The sequence below is a fragment of the Prionailurus viverrinus genome, chromosome C1 (assembly GCF_022837055.1).
Source record: "Prionailurus viverrinus isolate Anna chromosome C1, UM_Priviv_1.0, whole genome shotgun sequence".
In the NCBI taxonomy this organism is placed as follows: Eukaryota; Metazoa; Chordata; class Mammalia; order Carnivora; family Felidae; genus Prionailurus; species Prionailurus viverrinus.
Window position 1 is genome coordinate 165,700,540 of NC_062568.1, and position 21,568 is coordinate 165,722,107.

Consider the following 21,568-nt stretch of genomic DNA (forward strand, 5'->3'; position numbering starts at 1 on the left):
AAAGAGACACCTAAATACATAAAGCAAATATTAACAGTCATAAAGGGAGAAACTGACAGAAATACAATAGTAGAGGACTTAGCATCTCACTTATATCATTGGATAGACCATTCAGACAGAAAATCAACCAGGTAACAGTGACTTTGAATGACACATTTAATCAGATGGACTGAACAGATATATACAAAACATCCCATCCCAAAACAGCATAATACACATTCTTTTCAAGTGTGCATGAAACATTCTTCAGGAAAGATCACATGTTGATACAAAACAGAGCTCAATAAATTTAAGAAGACGGAAATAATAATAAGCATCATTTCCAACTACAATGGTATGAAACTAGAAATCAAGTTAAAAACAAAAACTGGAAAAAAACCCCACACATACAAGAAGGCTAAACAACATGCTACTAAACAACCAATGGGTTACAGAGAAATCAGAGGAAATACATGGAGACAAATGGAAATGAAAACACAAGAGTCCAAAATCTTTGGGATGCAGCAAAAGCTGTTTTAAGAGGGAAGTTTACAGCAAACCAGACTATCTCAAGAAACAAGAAAAATCCCAAACAACCTAATCTTACACCTAATGAAACCAGAAAACGAAGAACAAGGCTTAAAGTTAATAGAAGAAAGGAAATAATAACGATTAGAGCAAAATTAAGGAAAGAGACTGAAAAACAATAGAAATGAAATGAAACCAAGAACTGGTTATTTGAAAAGATGAAATTGATAAACCTTTAACCAGTCTCATCAAGAGTCAAGAAAAAAAAAAAGGTCAAATAAAATCAAAAATGAAAGAGAAGAAATAGTAACTGATGCCACAGAAATACAAAGAATTACAACAGAATATTTTGAAAAATTGTATACCAACAAATTACACAACCTAGAAGAAATGGGTAAATTCCTAGAAACATATGATTTTCCAAAATGGAATGAGGAATAAAAAGAAAATTTAAACAGACTTATTACTAGTAATGAAACTGAATCAGTAATTAAAAAAAAAAAAAACAACCTCCCAATAAACAAATGTCCAGGACCAGCTGGCTTCACAGTAAATTCTACCAAACATTTAAAGAAGAGTTAATACCTATTCTTCTCAAACTATTCCAAAAAATATAAGAGGAAGGAAAACTTCCAAATTGATCCCATGAGGCCAAAACTACCCTGATACCAAAAGCAGATCAAGACTCCACTAAAAAAGATAACTACAGGCCAATAACTCTGACAAACACAGATGCCCAAATCCTCAACAAAATATTAGCAAAACACACTCAATAACACTTTAAGGATCATTCACCACAATTAAGTGAGATTTATTCCAGGAAGGCCAGGGTGGTTCAATATTCACACATCAATGTGATACATCACATCAACAACAGGACTGATAAAAACCATGTGATCACATCAAAAGATGCATAAAAGCATATGACAAAGTACAATATCCATTTATGATAAAAACCCTCAACAAAGTAGTTTTGGAGGGAACATATCTCAACATAATAAAGGTCATATAAAAAAATCTCACAGGTAACATCATACTCAATGATGAAACACTGAAAACTTTTCCTCTAAGATCAGTATCAAGGTAAGGCTGTCCACTCTCACCACTTTTATTCAGCACAGTACTACTGGAAGTCCTAGCTGCGACAACCGCAGAAAAGGAAGGAAGTAAAAGGCATCCAAACTGGTAAGGAGGAAGTTAAATCATCACTATTTACAGATGACAAACTACTGTGTATAGAGAACACTAAAGACCCCACCAAAAATCTACTACAATTAATAAATGAGGTGAAGATGGAGGATACAAAATCAATATAAAGAAATCTGGTGTGTTTCTACATACTAACAATGAAGTTGCAGAAACATACTAAGAAAACAATCCCATTTACAAATATGCCAAAATAAAATACCTAGGAATAAATTTAACCAATAAAGTGAAAGACCAGTACTCTGAAATCTGAAAGAAATTGAAGATGACACAAATGGAAAGATGTACCATGCTCATCGACTGAAAGAATTAATATTGTTAAATGTCCATACTACCCAAACATCTACAGGTTCATTGCAATCCCCACCGAAATGCCAAAAGCATTTTTCAAAGAACTAGAATAAATAATCTTAAAACCTGTATGGAACCACAAAAAAACTTGAATAGCCAAAGCAATCTTGAGAAAGAACAACAAAGCTGGAGGTATCACAATCCCAGGTTTCGAGATATACTACAAAGCTGTGGTAATTGGAATAGTCTGGTACTGGCACAAGAGACACATAGATTAATGCAATAGGATACAGAGCCCAGAAATATACCCACACCTACCCGGTCAATTAATCAATGACAAAGAAGTCAAGAATATACAATGGAGGGGTGCCTGGGAGGCTCAGTTGGTTAAGCATCTGACTTCAGATCAGATCATGATCCTGTGGTTTGTGGGTTTGAGCCCCACATCGGGCTCTGTGCTGACAGCTCAGAGCCAGATGCCTGCTTTGGATTCTGTGTCTTCCTCTCTGCCCCTCCCACTCTCTCTCCCTCCCTTTCTCTCTCTCTCTCTCTCTCGCTCTCAAAAATGAATAAAAATTAAGAAAAAAAAAAGAATATACAATAGAAAAAAGACAGTCTCTCCAATAAATGGTGCTGGGAAACCTATGAGACCTAAGCCGTAAAACTCCTAACAGAAAACATAGGCAGTAATCTCCTGAACATCAGCCTTAGCAACATATTTATGGATATGTCTCCTGAGGCAAGACAGTCCACTGAATAGAAGATAACTGTAAATTATCTATCTAATAAGGGGTTAATATACAAAATACATGATGAACTTCTACAGCTCAACACCAAAAATACAAACAATCTGATTTAAGGATGAGAGGACCTCAACATTTTTCCAGAGAATAAATACAAATGACCAACAGGTACATGAAAAGATGCTCAACATCACTAACAATCAGGGAAATGCAAATCAAAACCACAATAAGATATCACCTCATACCAATCAGAATGGCTATAATAAAAAACACAAGAAATAACAAGTGTTGGCGAGGATGTGGAGGAAAAGCAACCCTCATGTGCTGTTGGTAGGAATATATAATGGTGCAACTACTGTGGAAGACAGTACGGAGGTTCCTCAAAAACATAGATAACAGAACTACTATACAACCCAGTAATTCCACCACAAGGTATTTAACCAAAGAAAATGTAAACACTAATTTGAAAAGATACATGCACCCCTATGTTGATTGCAGCATTATTTACAATAGCCAAGATATGGAAGCAACCCAAATATCTGTCAATAGATGAATGAATAAAGAAGATGTAGTCTACATACACAGGACAGAATATTACTCAGCCACAGCCAAAGAATGAGAGAGAGCTGGCGTTCTCAACAAATGGATGGGCCTAAAAAGTATGATGGTAAGTGAAAGGAGTCAGTCAGATAAAGACAAATACCATATGATTTCACTTATAAGGTTGTTAGAGAAGGGGTGAGGGGAGAATGGGTGAAACAGATACAGGGAATTAAGAGGTGCAAACTTAAATTATAAAATAAATTAGTCACAGTAATGAAAGTACAGCCTAGGGAATATAGTAAATAACACCGTAATAACATTGGAGACAGATGGTGACTACACTAACCATGGTGAGCGCTGAGTAATGTACAGAAGTGTCAGATCAATATGCTGTACACCAGAAACTAATATAAAATTGAATGTCAATTACACTTCAATAAAAAAACTGACAAATGTGCTAAAATTAAGCAAGCAGATGTTATAAATAACCGGTAACTGAAAGAGAAACAAAGCATTAATCAAATAAAAAATAAAAAGGATCACAATAACAGAAAATTGCTAGATTTATAAATTAATTGCTATTTGTCAATTTGTAATTAAAATTTATGGAAGTGTTAATAACTTTTGATGACCAAATTCTCCTTATTTGTGTGAAAAACCCCAATACATAGATCTTTGACACTATCTCTGAAAAATAAAAGCCTGTGGAGAAATACTCACTTGCCCTAGAAAAAAATAGCTAGTTGATGATAGAGATGAACTAATACCAAGATTTTCTGATACCCAGTCGCTGTCCGTTTTTATTGAGAAGCAATTAATTTCTGGGGCGCTTGGGTGGTTAAGTCGGTTGAGCATCCGACTTCAGTTCAGGTCATGATCTCATGGTTCATGAGTTTGAGATCCATATCAGGCTCTGTGCTGACAGTACAGAGCCCGCTGGGGATTCTCTCTCCCTCTTTCTCTGTCCCTTCCCCGCTCATGCTCTCTCCAGCTCTCTCAAAATAAATAAATAAACTTAAAAAAACAAAGCAATTAATTTCACATATTTTCTCTTTCTCCTTCCTGAGTTTGTTCTTATTGAATTTAACCTGCCTCATATTATTACTTCACTAGATAATGTTGAACTTGTCTTCTAAAATCCTGGCTTACAGTTTTTTACAAACTTAAGCACCCAACATTCTCTCATAAAGGTGATGTACTGAGACCAAGTTTGGATGACTCCTGCAAAAAACATCAGCAACAAAAATCTCACCACCCAGACTGATGCAAGACTCTGAAGGAAGTAAATTTTGGTGTGTTCCATTCATTATTTCATTCACTACATGCAACCAAAAATGATCTTTTTGTATTCACTAGGATATGAGTCACTGTTTTTGGATATACCAATATAACAATTACATTTGTGTCATCAGATTGCTTAAGTGGAGGATACGCTGGACAGGCATTCTTCTGAAAGGAGCAGAATATCATCTGAGGAAGCTTGGGTTATAACTTAGTATCTGCATATTTATTTATAAAAATCTGAATCAGCCTAAGATTCTATCTTCTATCAGAAAATGTAGCAGATGAACAAATACAATTTTTACTAAATATCCACTAAGTCCTAGCACTGCATATTATAAATTAAATTAATTAAACTAAAATACATTTAATTTAGCCACTGAATATAAATCTCAGAATCCAGGCACAGCTAAGATTTGTAACTATTAATGGCAGAACAGGGATAGAATTAAGATCTCCTAGGCTACATTTCCAGGTGATTTGTGCAAGATGCAACAGTGAATTTTTAGGCTACTTTCTATAACAATGTAGGTTGTTCCTAGAAAGTAAATATTCCCAGATTGACTTTGAATTGATTGAAATTCACTTACCTTGCTTCTTTTCACAATTGACGGCACAACCTAAAATAAGCTGGAGCAACCTCCCTAGCTCCACAGAATCTGAACATTCAGTTATTTGGTTCAAATCAGGGATGAGTTCTTCAGAAATCTGCTGCCCCAAAAACTGCAGTAGTGAGACAATAAATTAGATCACTCATTTATGTAGATTACAAAGAATTTATTACATTTAATTATCACAAGGAAAATAAATTATAAATAGGATCATGAGATAAATCAACAAATTGATATATCCATAATTATTTACTAAAACCAGTAAGCAAAGTTCAAGCAGCATCCCAAAATTTTGAGTAACGAACCAACAGCAACTAAAATAGTTTTACATCAATATCCTTTGATCCCACTGTCAAAGGGATTAAGAAACCCCTAGCCTGATCTATTATGACAAAAGTTACACCTTTCCAAAAATAGATTTACGTAAGCCAAAAGATATGCATAATATTTTGACGCATGATTGGATAACAGAAACCATAATATAAATCATCACACTTACAAAAGAACAGCAAATCTAACAAATCCAATGGATTAATCTTTCCTTATCTTTTTTTAGCATTTTAAAACATTTTCTTGACATTAAAAAAAAAGTTCCAAAATGAGTTTTAGCATTAATAAATTGAAACTTTTCAGTCTTTAAAATTATTTGGAAAAAAATACAAGTGTAAATATGTGACAACTTTAAAAAACAGAAATCAGGGCGCCTGGATGGCTCAGTCAGTTAAGCACCTAACTCTTAATTTCAGCTTAGGCAGTGATCTCACAGTTTTGTGAGTTCAAGCCCTACGTTGGGCTCTGAGCTCACAGTGCATAGCCAGCTTGAGATTCTTCCTCTCTCTTTGCCCCTCCCCTGCTCGCACTCTCTCTTTCTCAAAAATAAAGAAAAAATTAAAAAATTTAAAAGAGTGAAAATAGAAACCAAATATTTTAATGGCAAAACCAAACCAAAAGATTGCAAACATAAGCAATAAACTTTCTTATATCAAAGAACCCTATTAAAAAACTTGTTACAGTATTGAATAAGAAAAAAACAAAAAACCTACTTGAATAATGTACTATCTAAAGTGACTTTAATACTACTTCCATTTTGCTTATTTTCTATTTCACTTGCACAAAAGCATAATTTCACAGTATACCTTTGCTGCTGCTTGCACTGAAAAGAAATGTCAAAATAATACTTACATAGGAAATACTTCAACTTAATTATAAAATCTATTTGTACAGACTTTGCATTTTTTTAAAATCAAGTCATACAGAAATGACAGTAATTCAATTGTAGAAAATAACCAATTTCAGGAGTATCAATATAGAAGCAACATTATTTTACAAACCAATATATTAGTTTAAGCTTATTCATGTTCACAAAATTTGAGTGTTCTGAACATGGCAAAAAACAATATATTCTAATTATGAATTACATTTCAGTAAAATGTTATAAACGAAAATCCAAGTTTTTTTTAGTGTCAACATAATTATCATATATGATTTGGTATTTAAACAAATCAGATGTTTTTCATACCTCATTGTAATAACTCATAATTCCTTGAAGTACCTTCTTTAAATTACTAGCCTAATGGAAAAAAAAAAAAAGAATTCAATGAATTATTTCACATTAGTAATGAAGGAAAATTTATGCCAATGTGAAAGACATAAGAACTCTGGCCTCATAAAAATGATAACAAAAACATATATTAGAGTTTTATAGATACAAGCATATGATATTTTTAAAACATGAAAGCTTTAATCGGAGTTTGATTAAAAATGTCTTCATGCTTACATAGGTTAACCAGGGTGATTCTATTTAAAATGAGACGCAATGAGGAAAAGTACAACTTTAAAGATTTAGCTTTGACTATGTTCACCTCCAGTCATGAATGAGTACCAAGGTTTCTACTTATTCTCTTGCCAAAAACAACAGAAAACAGGACAAAATACAAAGAAACAACTGTTTCCAAGCTTTAGCCATTGGGCAGGATGGAACTCTAATTTCTGAGAGAAGGAAAACAAAAAGATGAGTCCAACTCTAGTCCAAGATTTCTCTCTGGAGGGGATTTTCATTCCATGGAATGGAGTGGTAGAACCTGAACAAAGCCTGAGGTTCTCCTTGAGTTGAAGAGTTAGACTTCAGAAGTTCAGGAAGGTCAAGGTAGTCAGACTTTGTAGGCAGACAAATGAAGAGGTGAGCACTATGGAGGAAAAGAGCTCCGGAAATCTACGCAGTGTTTTGTGTCTTTCAGCTGAATACTAATTCGCATGTGCACGAGAGAAACTCAGTGAGATTCAACAAAAAAAATTTCACTTTTTTCCCCATTTTTTCCCCAGTCAAGAATAACTCCCAAGGCAAAAACCAGCCAGGGAACTTTAAGCTGAACAATTTCCAAAGATTACACAAGGCCAGAAATGGTTGAAATTCCCACCAGCCAGAGTGAAGAGACAATGCTGTATAGACAAGCATTCACTAAAGACTTTGAAAAGGTCATACCTTAGTCGTTTGTCTAAACTAGCCCTAGAAGAAAGATAAGCCTAGATCTGCCTCCCACCCAAAACTTTAGAAGGATCAAATTGATTCATAAGTATCTTAATTGCTTGCAAGAACAAAGTCCGACTCTCTTCGAAGAAAAACAAAAAATCCAGCACTCAACAATGAAATTCTAGCATCATCCAAACACTGCTTAGCATCCAATAAAAAACTACTACATATGTGAAGAAGCAGGAAAATATGGATCATTAAAAAAACATGAATCATGAGGAGAAATCTCAGTCAATAGAAACAAGCCCAGAAATGAGCGATGAAAGAATTAGAAGATAACAATGTTAAAACTGCTAGCTTAGAAATAATGTTCAAGGATTTAAATGGAAATAGGAATGTAAGAAAAAAAATGGAAGATTTTCTTTAAAAACAAAAACAAAAACAAAAACAAAAACCAGGAGCGCCTGGGTGGCTCAGTTGGTTAAGCGTCTGACTTCAGCTCAGGTCATGATCTCGAAGTTTGTGGGTTTGAGCCCCACATGGGCTCTATGCTGACAGCTGGAGCCTAAGTCTGCTTTGTATTCTTTGTCTCCCTCTCTCTCTTCCCCTCCCCTGCTCACACTCTGTCTGTCTTTCTGTCTGTCTGTCTCTCTCTCTCTCTCAAAAATAAATAAACACTAAAAAAATTTTAATACAGGGGCGCCTGGGTGGCTCAGACGGTTAAGCGTCCGACTTCGGCTCAGGTCACAATCTCACAGTCCGTGAGTTCGAGCCCCGCGTTGGGCTATGAGGTGATGGCCCAGAGCCTGGAGCCTGCTTCCGATTCTGTGTCTCCCTCTCTCTCTGCTGCTCCCCCATTCATGCTCTGTCTCTGTCTCAAAAATAAATAAACTTAAAAAAAAAAAAAGCTGCTGAGGATTCAACTCAGTTTTTTTAAATAAATAAATAAATAAATAAATAAATTTTAATACAAACTTAAAAAAATAGATATTCTATGGATAAAAAAAGGAAGACTCAACTATTAGATGTGTACATGAGAGACCTAACATAAAGATACAGATTAAAAGAATAAAAAAAGATACACTAAAGCAAGAAATAATCATAAAACTAGAGTGGCTACATTAATGTCAGACAAATTAGACTTCAGAGCAAGGAATACTGTCAGGGATAAAAAAAAAAAAAGAGGTCTTTCATAATGATAAGTAGATTCATTCACCAAGAAGACATTTAAAAAATAATGTATATAAACCTAACAAGAGATTCAAATTACATGATAAAAGTTAACAGAACTAAAAGGAGAAATTGACAAATCCACAATCATTGTTAGAGATTTAAGGACTCCTCTTCCATAACTGACAGGATGGTCACAGAAAAATCAATAAAGATGTAAAAGATGCAACAGAACTATCAGTAAGTTTGATATAATCTGCCTGCAGAATACATGTTCAAGGGCACATGGAACATTCACCAAAACAGACCATATGTTAGGTCATAAAATAAGTCTCAATAAATGTAAAAGAATTTCTCAATACGGAGTTATTTTATCAAACAAAAATGGAAATTAGAAATCAATAAATATAAAAAAGGTGCCTAAAAAATCTTCAAATATTTATAATTTGAAATATCTACTTCTAATCTACCTGTAGGTCAAAAGAAATCACATGGGGAATTAATGAGTATTTTAAACTGAATGAAAATACTAACATAGAATGTCAAAATGTGTGAGATGTGTAAGGCAATGCTTAAATTAGGGGGAAAAAAGGTGCCTAAAACTTATGATTTAATTTTCTACTTTAAGGCATAAAGAAAGAAGAGAAGGTGTAGGTAAAGGAAAGAAAATAATACAGAGAGGAAATCTATAAAAAACAAAAGCTAGTTCTTAAAAAAAAAACAAAAAATAAAAAACTTGAAAAACATCAAACCAAACTTCTCAAGAAAAAAAAGACAAAACACATAAACTGCCAACATCGGGAAAGAAAGAGGATACATCACTAAAGATCACAGAGTTACCAGCATATTATTAGCAAAATAACACAGTTAAGAACTGTATGCCAACAAATTGGACAACCTAAGTGAAACACACAAATGCCCTATAATACACAACAAAACTGACTTATGAAGAAACAAAATCAGTTTGGTAGTTTCTTATAAGATCAAATATATACTTACATAACCAGATACAATCACATTGAGGAATTTATCTAAGAGAAATTAGACATATATCTACGCAAGGACTCATACTAAATATTCATTGTAACTGTATCCATAGTAGCTAAAAACTGAAACAATTCCAACATCCATTAACAGGTGAATGGGTAAGCAAATTGTACACTATCAATGTAATGAAATACTACTCAGGAAAATAATAATAATAATAATAAATAACTCCTAATAGAGGTAGCATGGGTAAGTCTCAAAAACATCACACTGAGTGAAAGATGCTAGACACAAAGAGTAACAAAAAGTAAATAATGTCCGTTACCATTTATACAGAATTCTAGAAATCTACAGTGACAGAAAGCAGATCCACAGGGCCAAGCCAGGAGTGGGGATTAAGTGGGAAAGGACGTGAGTGCATGTTCTGGGTTAATGGAAATGTTCCACATCTAATTATGATTGTAGTTACCTAAGAACATGCATGTGTCAAAACAAACTGCACACAATAAAATGCACCCTTAAATTAATTAAAAAAAAAAGATTTAGCTGAGCTTAGTGCTAATTTTAAAATCACTGTTTGGGTTAAGTGCTTCTACTGCTCATTCTGTATACCTTTATTCTCCAGTTGTCACCCGTATCTTCTTTAATTCGGCTTAACCAAGATTCATCGAACCAAGCTACATCTCTGAAATGAAAACACAAATGCAAAACATTTAAATGTTTTTGTTGCATGGAAAGTACTAAATTAAATCAATAAAGTTATTTTATATCTAAAAGCCTGTCCTTAATATGAACAGCAAACATTATTTAACTGAACCCCCTGAATTTTTAGTGATTCTTAAGGATTTCTTTTGGAATTTCTCATAATAAATTACTTAATTCATTAGCATCTTCAATTTAATAAACATTTACTGAATATCTCATACAAGACACTCTGGTAGCAGGAAGATGTAGAAGTCCCATTCCTAAAGCGGGGGGGGGGGTAGAAATTAAAACTAACATTTTAATATGTCTATTCTGTATCAAGCACTGGGCTTGATGTTTTTCCATATTGCAACTTTCAATATTGTAGTCACTGGAAAAGGATTATGATTATCCTCAATCTTACTCTTCAGAGAAATGAAGATGAGAGAAGCTATGTAATTAGCCCCAAATCACACTAGTATATAGAAAAGGCCAAAATTATTTGATTGTAACTGAGGAGAATGAGTGTAATGAGAAGTCTACAAGGACAGTTTAGTTTTAAACTCGTGAAGTCATATTAACATGGGAGGCCAGGACAATGAATTGCTATATTGATTTTTTATGTATTTAATAAGGTTTTAAAGAATAACATTTGACTATACAGTGAACTACACTAATAGATCATACATATTCTAAACAAAAATTTGGATGCTTCCTCTGAGTAAGGAACTGAGCAAGATTAATATAAAGATGAGTAATTTACTACCATGACTCTCAGGGAAATAGCTATTAAAGCAGGAAAGTAAAGAGCACAAAAACTCTACTCAAAGGAGAATGTGAGACATTCTTTAAGAGTTAAACACTACAGGGGCGCCTGGGTGGCTCGGTCAGTTAAGCGTCTGACTTCAGCTCAGGTCATGATCTCACGGTTCAAGGGTTCGAGCCCCGCATCCGGCTCTGTGCTGACAGCTCAGAGCCTGGAGCCTGCTTCGGATTCTGTGTCTCCCTCTCTCTCTGCTCCTCTCCTGCTTGCACTCTGTCTCTCTTTCTCTCTCTCAAAAATAAATAAACATTAAAAAAAATTTTTTTGAAAAGAGTTAAACACTGTAAAATCACAGAATAGTGCTAGAAGAGGTTTTCAAGGTCTTGTCTAGATTTTCACTTTACACATAAGCCAACAAAAGTGAGGGAAGAAATTAAAGGGATCCTCTTCCAAACTTGAATTTAAAAATGAAAAGCTGAAACTAGAACACAGTGCTTAGCTTTCCACAAATCATTCTGCCTCAGATGTTCTAATACAGAAGATATTGCTTTGACTGGGTAACCAAAAATGACTTCATTTCTAATTCATCTATGTGGAATATGTAACCATTTTCTTTTGAGCAAATTAATGTTAATTATATTCAACTTTTCCCAGATACTAAGGCTACAATTACCAAAATGACTTGGCTCAATATATGAATGGTGTATTTCTAACCAAGCACTTGCCTGAAAATTCTGATTTACTAATAAGTCAAAACTGTCATCAAAGTAAATTCATTTCTTTCGACATCAGATTAAGTAAAAGAGGTAAGCCAGTTGTGATGATTAATTTTATGTATAAACTTGGCTAGGTCAGGATACCCAGTTTTTGTTCAAACATGCTTGGATGTGGCTATGAAAACACTTTTTTAGGTAAGATTAACATTTAAATCAGTAGACTTTAGGGGCGCCTAGGTGGCTCCGTCGGCTGAGTGTCTGACATCAGCTCAGGTCATGATCTCACAGCTCGTGAGTTTGAGCCCTGTATCAGGCTCTGTGCTGACAGCTCAGAGCCTGGAGCCTGCTTCAGATTCTGTGTCTCCCTCTCTCTCTCTCTCTGCCCCTCCCCTGCTCACGCTCTCTCTCTCTCTCAAATAAACATTAAAAAACATTTTTTTAATAAAAAAAAATCAGTAGACTTTAAATAAAACACATTACCCTCCATAATGTGGGTGGGTCTCATCCAGTCAATTGAAGCCTTTAAGAAAAAGACTAACCCCCCTCAAGAAAGAGTAAATTCTGCCAAGAGATTGCCTGTGGACTCTGGCTGCAACATCCACTCTTTCCCGGATCTTTGGCCTGCAGGCCTGACCTGTGGATTCTGGACTTGCCAGCCTCTACAATCATGTGAACCAATCCTAAAAACAAATTTCTCTGTCCCATGTGCGTGTGCGCGTGCGTGTATGTGTGTCCATCCTATTGTATATATCCATGTCTTATTAATTCTATATCTCTGGAGAACCCTACTACACAAGTCTTCTAAAAGATATCATCATATATGCTTCTAGAATTATGTTCTAATTACCTCTAGAAAATGGATATAGACATTACCTCTTCTAGCTTTCCTCCTTTTATCTTGTGTTCCTCCTTGTCTTTCTTTCTACTCCAAATCAACTTCAGCCCTAAGTCTTAGTCTGCTCAAGCTTCTATAACAAACGATCACAGACTGGGTGGCTTACATAACAGAAATTTACTTCGCACAGCTCTGGAAGCTGGAAACCCAAGATCAAAATGGTGTAGCAAGGTAGGTTTCGTTCTCAGCTCTCTTCTTTCGGCCTGTAGGTGGCTGCCATCTGTCCGTGTGCTCACATGACCTCTTCTTGGTGTGCTCACAGAGAGTGAGCTCTCTGATGTCTCTTTTACAAAGATTCCAATCCTATCAGATCAGGGCCCCACTCTTATGACCTTATTTAACCTTAATTGCTTCTCAGAGGCCTCATCTCCAGTACAGCTACAACACTGGGGGTCAGGGTTTCAACACAGAAATCTGGAATGGATGCCAACATTCAGCCTATAACACTCTGAGAAATACTTCGTAACTTCTGCCTTCTTCCTTTTCTCATAAACAAGTCATTCTTCTGAAACATTTGTAATGGCAGCCAACCTTCCCCTTGATACCCAACCTCGTAACTCTGGACATATCCTTCCTTACACTTCTGCACTGCCACATCTACACGTCTTAACTAGACTCCTGGCCTGAACAATTAGCTCCTTTTCTCATCCTTCCCAGAACTTCAGTGAAACTCGAGGGGACATAAGACTGAGGAAGCAAAATATGGTCCAATTGTTGTCTAACAAAAGTAAGTAGGAATGAGTATAAAATTATTTAACTCCACTCATAGTGTTTGTCTTCAACAATTTTACCAACTAAATACAGGCAATAATTAACAGCTGCCGGTTACTATACACAACATAGTTGTTTTGCTCCAAGAGACACCCTGACATAGTTTTTCTTGGACAATCAAAAGGCTTACTGTGGTTAACACATGAAATTGTGATCTGTACTTTGGGCATGCACATCTGGCCTTTTATGTATTAAGACCCCAAAGTAATAATCTATCAGGAGAAGGTCAATATACTAGATTTCACGGATAACAGCTGACTGAGAGCACAGGTATTAGAGTCAGGCCAAAGCTATGCCAATCCTGGCTTTGCTATTAACTCGTTATTTGATTTTACCAAAGTTGTTTCACCTCTCTAAACCTCTGTTTCATGTATAGACTGAGGAATATCTACCTCACAGAACAGTAAAAATTAAATGAAATAACATATGCGTAGGATATATAACAATGGCTTATAACTTAGTAAATACTCAGATGTTGGCTATCATGATTCATCATTTCAAATACTCCAATATCTGACTGAATGAATGAAGAGATAGCTGCATGGTACTTGAGGTCTCTGGGTTTCTACATTCTTGTTCTCTCTCTTTTCCCTCTTGCAAAAATGTCTAGTCAAGACAGGCAAGAGAAATAAGCAGAGAACTTATTCTTAAGTTCTCTTAAGAGAGACACTTAAGAGAAGTGTCTCTGTTGTTTAAAGTGGCCAAATGAAGCCTTTCTTTTGGGGGAAGTCACATGCTATGGTATTTATAGTTGTTGTGGGTTGAACTGTATCTTCCAAAATAACATGTTCATATTCTAACCCCCAATATCTGTCAATATGACCTTATTTGGAAACAGGGTCATTGCAGATGCAATCAAATTAAGATGAGATCAAACTAAATTACTAAAATGACTGGAAGAGGAGAGGACACAAAGACACGGACACGGAGGGAAGACAACCAAGCAGAGAAGAGACAGAGATGGAGCCATGCTGCCACAGACTTGGGAATGGGGGGGGGGGAAGGGGGGGGGGAGTGGGGAGGGGGGACGGCGGTACCAAAGCTGGAAGGAATGATCCTCCCCTACAGGCAATAGAGAGAGCATGACTCAGCCAATACCTTGATGTAGGACTTCTAGCCTCCAGAATTAAGAGAAAACAAATTTTTGTTGTTTTAAACCACCCACTCTGTGGTACTCTGTTATGGCAATCCTGGGAAACTAATGCAGCTTAACTATAGATTCTCCCCATGTGTTCTTTAAATATCTACATATATTTTTAAAAGTATTCAGGCCAAAGATAATAATTAAGGACTTGTAAAACCCTAGCAATAATTCCATGACTCTCCAAGTCTAAGTCATATAGTTTGGGCATTGATTTTTAAGATTTATTATTTACCATACTTGCCTCAGGTAAATAATAATTACTCATTAAATTTTGCTACTTCCTTAGAAAGCAGAATTTCCCTTCTCATCTTCAGTTACAACTTTGATGTGATTTGATGTGAGTCACAATAGTAATCAATGCAATTCATAACAGAGTGTAACATATACAAAGTGCTTTTGAGTGTTCAAAGAAATATGGTAAAATGTGCCCTTCTAGCCGCAATATGATATACTGATTCAACTAGAGAAAAATGTATGCTTCTAAGTTTCACTATCCAGATCCAGACTTCTGGAAAGCTATAAAACTAGAAGGGGATTCAAAAGAAAAATAAAGTTTAAATAATTCTTGGATGATAAGGAGACTAAGACAGCTAAGTACATGCCAAAACAGGCAAAGCAAAAAAAGAGGTTTCAATCCAATTTTAGGTCACTGTCATATGTTTTATGAAGAAAGAGAGCTTTCTGATTGTTTGGCTATTTTATTATTCTTGCAGAAAAGCCATTAGAAGACAACAAATGAGAGAAGGAAAAGAAAAAAAGGAAAATCAGAGAGCCAGAGGTTCGGCAGTAACAGCAGAATCCAACAGATTATGGAAAATGAGTTAGTGATAAAGGGTAGAGTTTAACTAAATTTGAACTGACCCTACTCTAAACATCAGGTACAGGGGCACCTGGGTGACTCAGTTGGTTGAGCATCCGACTTCAGCCCAGGTCATGATCCTATGCTTCGTGGGTTAGAGCCCCGTGTCGGGGTCTGTGCTGACAGCTCAGAGCCTGGAGCCTCCTTTGGATTCTGTGTCTCCCTCTCTCTCTACCCCTCCCCCACTCTGTCTCTCTGTCTCCCCAAAATAAATAAACACTAAAAAACATTTTTTTAAATAAAAAAAATAATAAACATCAGGTACAGTGGTAGAGTACAGGGAGACAAAGAGCCAATGCATCATATCACAGTAAAAACAGGTCTCTTCTATTGTATTGTAGTATAAAAGCTACCAGAGCCACCACAATACATATAAATAACAGCTTTGGATGGCACTGTTGAAGTCAATGAATGCGTACCAGTCTTACATCCATGCCAACCACAATGTAGCTCCATCTACACCAATACCCACAACATACTGCAATAACAAAAGGCCAGGGGCACATTCTAACAATAAAAAATAATGACGACTTTCCCACATCATCAATAAAGGGTCATATCCAGAATGCTTGGTTCTGACCAATTAAATCACTTTGAAACTAATCAGGGCATAAATAAATAAAATGTTTAAGAAACATGTTTGAGAAAAGAAGGGAGAAAGGCATATTTTAGAATGACTGCCAAAAAAAAAAAAAGTTAACATGTTAAGTTTGTCTCTTAAGGTATTAATCTTGAGTTAACCATAAAATCCATCTATTCACATTAGATCATGTTGAAAATTCCAAGTAACTACAATTTTGACACTTTGAGTTGTTTTTCTGAGGGTGATAAGGAATTTCTGCAAACCCATCTACAGGGTTTTCAATGTCAATCACAACAAACCTTGACAAAATGATGGCAACCACTGAAAAAAACATCTCTGACTATAAAACAAATAGCAGAGATAGGATTCTGGTCTCATGGAAGACACATTATCATAAAAGTAAGCTAATACAAAATCAGTAGGGCTATCAATTAATAAATTAGCCCTGTTTGTTCCTACTAAGGGTAGAGCTCATATTGCAGATGTTATAACCGTAATCATTGCACAATGTTTGGCAAAAATTATGAAATAATGGACTTAGGAACTTTTGATACTATATAATTATATCTAATGGGCCTAATCCAAACAGAATCGTTTTATTAAGATTCTCCAATATTTGTGATTCCAAAATCCATTTATACCTCATTTTATTATTGGTAGAGTCATAGAATTCCTACTTTTAACTCAAATATAGATTTTAGAATTTAATATTTTTTTCCAAATCCAGTATTATATACTTCAATTCTCTCTAAAATAATAATCTCCATGCATTGATACCTTCCAATGATAGTAAAGTAACTCAAAAAATCATAAGCAATTATACCATTCATTAAAACGGCTTCTTTTCCAGTTACTGTAGTTTGTGAATGTGACCAGAACAAGTTTAAAATGAAAACCTCTTAGCTAGATAATAATCGTGTTTGCTCACTTAATTAAGATTACCTCTGTGAACAAGCAAGGAAGAGTCAGGTGGTGAACTTTCCTGTGCCCTAGATGTAATAATGCCTGTCACGACTTAATAGGATAAAGTTTCAGCAACTTTTAGAATACACGGCTAATTTTTCTTCCTTGGTATTGGGTTTACAATTCCTTCAAAAAGAGTCTGGACTACTACTTACATTTGATGAAGAACTTGTGCCATGGCAACTCCATTAGTCAGCTGTTTGACATCTTGACAAGGTGCGGCAGTATTGAATGTCTGCAGCTAAAATGACACAGAGCAAATGACTTTACTGTTCCTTTATCCTTACAGGATGGTGTTACCAACTCCCCTCCCCAAACATATGAACACGACAGAGAAAAATAACTATAAATTGTCCTGTTTTGTTTAAATTCAGACTGGGCCGAACAAATGCAACTATACTAACAAGTTTTCGTGGCTGTGTAATAGTCTTACAAACATAAACACTTAACAATTCAAATAATCACACCTAAAACAGTCAAATATATTGATGCAATGTAGGAAGTACTTCAGAATTTCTGAGAGCCAGATGCACAGACCTTAAGATCAACTATATTGTGTTCATCGTTAGGAGAATAACATCAGAAAGGACTTTAAGGTAACCTATTATTTCAACTTAAAATTTCACTCACATCATTTGGTAGGACAACAAAGCCTAGAAATGTCAAGTCTAAAACTACTTAATTAACCAGTGAGGCCTGAAATAAGGCAGGACCTCAGCCTGCCATCCAACAATTAGTCTCAGGGCATGAATGGTCCAGGGCCCACCCACCACATCAAGTTGTTTCTATTTAGTTTGGCTTTACATATTATTCTTGTTGAATCTCTATTTGTTAAACATTCATGTACATGGTAAAAAGAGAAGTGAAACTGTGGCGTCTTTTTCTAAAAAGCAAATACAAGACAAGAATTTTTGAAAAGCAAATTACAGCAGAGCTACAATGGGTCATATATTTCCTAGAAGTCTAATCTCAACCCATAATGATCTTAAATTAAATACACTATGATTCTCTTTTCCTACATATATTTATCTCCTTTACTATTCAATTATAATTCCTTAATTTGCCACTTAACTATCTTAATCTGACAAAAGTCTCTCCCCTCCATGATTCACTTTTAGTGGTTCTGTTTGAGATTCTACAAATAAGTCTCCATTATGGTAATACACATGGAAGAATGACACAGACAAATAATGCTAGCTACAGTTACTTTCAAAGTACACAAAGATACTTTACTGAGATCCTACTCTATGTGGGCACCGTGGGGTTACAAAAGAAAATCACCTGTTTTCTACTCTCAAGCAGTTGCAATCAAGAGTTAAGGACAGGAGAAAAAGACATAAATTATTTCTAGAACATGCCATTCCCAGTCTCATGACTATAGTATGCACAAATCATTCAGAAATAGACAGGAGTTAACTAATTAGGGTTTTTATTTAGGAAATACTTCTCAGAGATGATTCCTGAACAGAAGGTCTTGAGTAAAGAAAGAACCAAGGGAAGGAAGCTTTAGGAAATAGGAACATGATAAGAGCACAAATACCTGAAAATAAATGGTATTTTTAGGCAACATACAGTTCAGTATTACTGGATTTTCAGGGCAAAGAGGAACGGGGAAGAGGTGACAACAAAGGGGGGGCAGGTAAGAAAACAGACATGGGTCAGAACTCTGGAGGTCCATGACAAGAAGCATGGACTTACCCTTGATGGTATCATCCTTATAATAGGAAACAGCAGAATAGTTTGTATCTACCTCACAAGATGGTTGAGAGAATTAGCAAAGAGAGCCAACTTAGATCAGCGCCTGGTACAAGCTCAGCAGCTGTTAGCAATTAGTTATGATTCGGGGTTCCTCAAAGCTTGGGGTCTAAGAACAACACAAATCAGAATCTCTAGACACATTAAATCAGAAAATGCCTAAGTGATTCTTTTTTTGTTTGGTTGGTTTTAAGTAGGCTCCGTGCCCAGGGTGGAGCTCAATGTGGGGCTTGAACTCATGACCTGAGCTGAGATCAAGAGTCAGACACTTAACCTTCAGAGCCACTCACATGCCCCTGCCCCAGCAATTCTTATGCACATCAATTTTTTAGAACCAATGCTCTGGATGATGATGAATCACTGAAGAACAGTAAGAAAGAGAGTGATAACTTTAGCATATTTAGGATGGTAACAATACTGACACAGAGAAAGGGAGAGAGTAACTTTTACACCTGAGTCCATTAGAAGGCTCCTGTAATAGTCTTGTTGATAAAACAGGTGGCTTACAGATAGGGTAACACTGACCAAGAGGACAGAATAAATTCATGGAATTTAAAATATGAAATAACCAGGATTTTGCAATTAAGTGGATGTACAGGAAAGAGAAACCCCAGGGTTAGGGCATCTTTAAAAAGAAGATAATCATATACTTTCAGGTAAACTGTGGCTCCCACTTTTCAACCCTTCCTACTTACATTTTATATCATTAGCTTTTTACAAAATGGATAGGATTAGTTATTTTAAAAGAATGATTTAAGAAGCACAGAATATTAAGCAAAATAGTAAAGAAATATGTAAAAGTAGTACATATACTAAGTATTGCCTCATTGACCACCAAGTCCAGATTAAGATCAATTTTTCCTTCTCTTAGACATGGATTTAAATTGGGGTGTCTCGGGGCACCTGGGTGGCTCAGTCGGTTAAGCGTCCGACTTCGGCTCAGGTCATGATCTCACGGTCCGTGACTTCGAGCCCTGTGTCGGGCTCTGTGCTGAAAGCTCAGAGCCTGGAGCCTGCTTCCAATTCTGTGCCCCCCTTTGTCTGACCCTCGCTCACTTGTGTTCCCTCTCTCTCCCTCTCAAAAATAAACATTAAAAAAAAATTTTAATTGGAGTGTCTCTTGAAAGTTCTTAACCTAGTTGCAAAATAAATTAGATAACACAGAATGTAATTTCATTTGGCCAAACAGAAAGGCTTTATAACCAAGAAGAGTGAATAAATTAAAAAGCTCAGTGTGGGTACTGATGCCAAAGCAGAGGGACAAAGGAAACCGTCCTCCTTCACACTACTCTTCACAGAGGTAAAGAAGCAGAAGTCTTTTTGGTGAGTGGCCCAAAAGGGGCAGACAGGGCTTCCATCAGTAACCACAGGGTTCTTGCAAATCAATCTTACTTTCTTATTTATCTTTAAATAACGCAAATAATCAAAAATGTGGAAATATTGTTCCTGAATTGCTTCAATATAAATGTCACCAAAATCAAGGAAGAAAGGGGGGGTCTTCCCAACTGACAGCCAAAATCTTCAACTTTGGGTCAGCTCTATTCTCATATTCTCCTCCTCTAAATATTCATTTCAGAAAGATTATTGTTTTAAGATTTTCATAACAATGATTCAGCCTTTAATATTTTTTGTTCCTTTGGGCATATATTTGGCATTTGTTTTTCCCTCACCTGCCTGTCAAGGTCAAAGAACACAAGAACTAAGAAAACCATTAAAAATATAGTTCAATTCTAATTTTATTGGTGAAAGTCAAGTCCCAAAATTTTAATTTTCCAAATGTTACAAAGCCAAGTTTATTAAATATATATTCATGCAAATACTGCAAATTCTCATATACTCCCTCTACCATGTAAATGGTGCCCAAATTTGTCTTTCAGCTCTAAACTTTTTGCTAAGTAGCAGTACAACATTTCTAAGAATGAATTATTTTAAGATGAGTTCCAAATCATAAAATAAAACATCTTTCTTTCTTTCTTTCTTTCTTTCTTTCTTTCTTTCATTCTTTTTTGAGAGAGAGAAAGAGAGGGAGAGAGGAAAAGAGAGTGTGTGCTGGGGAGCAGGAGAGGGAGAGAGAGAATCTTAAGGCAGCTCCATGCCCAGTGCAGAGCCAGGTGTGGGACTCAATCTCATGAGATCATGTCCTGAGCCAAAATGTCCTGATCATGTCCTGAGCTGAGATCGAGAGTCAGAAGCTTAACCAACTGAACCACCCAGGTGTCCCATAAAATATAACTTCTTAATAACTGCCAAAAGAGCCGCAACAACTTCTTATTCAACACGTCTCCAGAGGCAAGGGAAACAAAAGCAAAAATGAACTACTGGGACCTCATCCAAATAAGAAGCTTCTGCACAGCGAAGGAAACAATCAGCAAAACTAAAAGGCAACTGACAGAATGGGAGAAGGTATTTGCAAATGACATATCAGATAAAGGGTTAGTATCCAAAATCTATAAAGAACTTACCAAATTCAACACCCAAAAAACAATCCAGTGAAGAGATGAGCAAAAGACATGAATAGACACTTCTCCAAAGAAGACATCCAGATGGCCAACGGACACATGAAAAAAATGCTCATCACTCACCATCAGGGAAATACAAATCAAAACCACAATGAGATACCACCTTA

At 35.8% G+C, this 21,568-nt stretch overlaps 1 protein-coding gene across 1 annotated transcript in view; it reads right to left on the reverse strand.

The window, feature by feature from the left end:
• Positions 1-21,568, reverse strand: part of HOOK1 (hook microtubule tethering protein 1) — a 71,710-nt gene that overhangs the window by 45,626 nt on the left and 4,516 nt on the right. Inside the window, exons 3-6 of the mRNA XM_047873250.1 lie at positions 17,343-17,428; positions 10,422-10,494; positions 6,702-6,752; positions 5,162-5,294 (exon numbers count right to left, since the gene is read on the reverse strand). Of these exons, the coding sequence (XP_047729206.1) occupies positions 5,162-5,294; positions 6,702-6,752; positions 10,422-10,494; positions 17,343-17,428 (343 nt within the window). The remainder of the gene's footprint in view (positions 1-5,161; positions 5,295-6,701; positions 6,753-10,421; positions 10,495-17,342; positions 17,429-21,568) is intronic.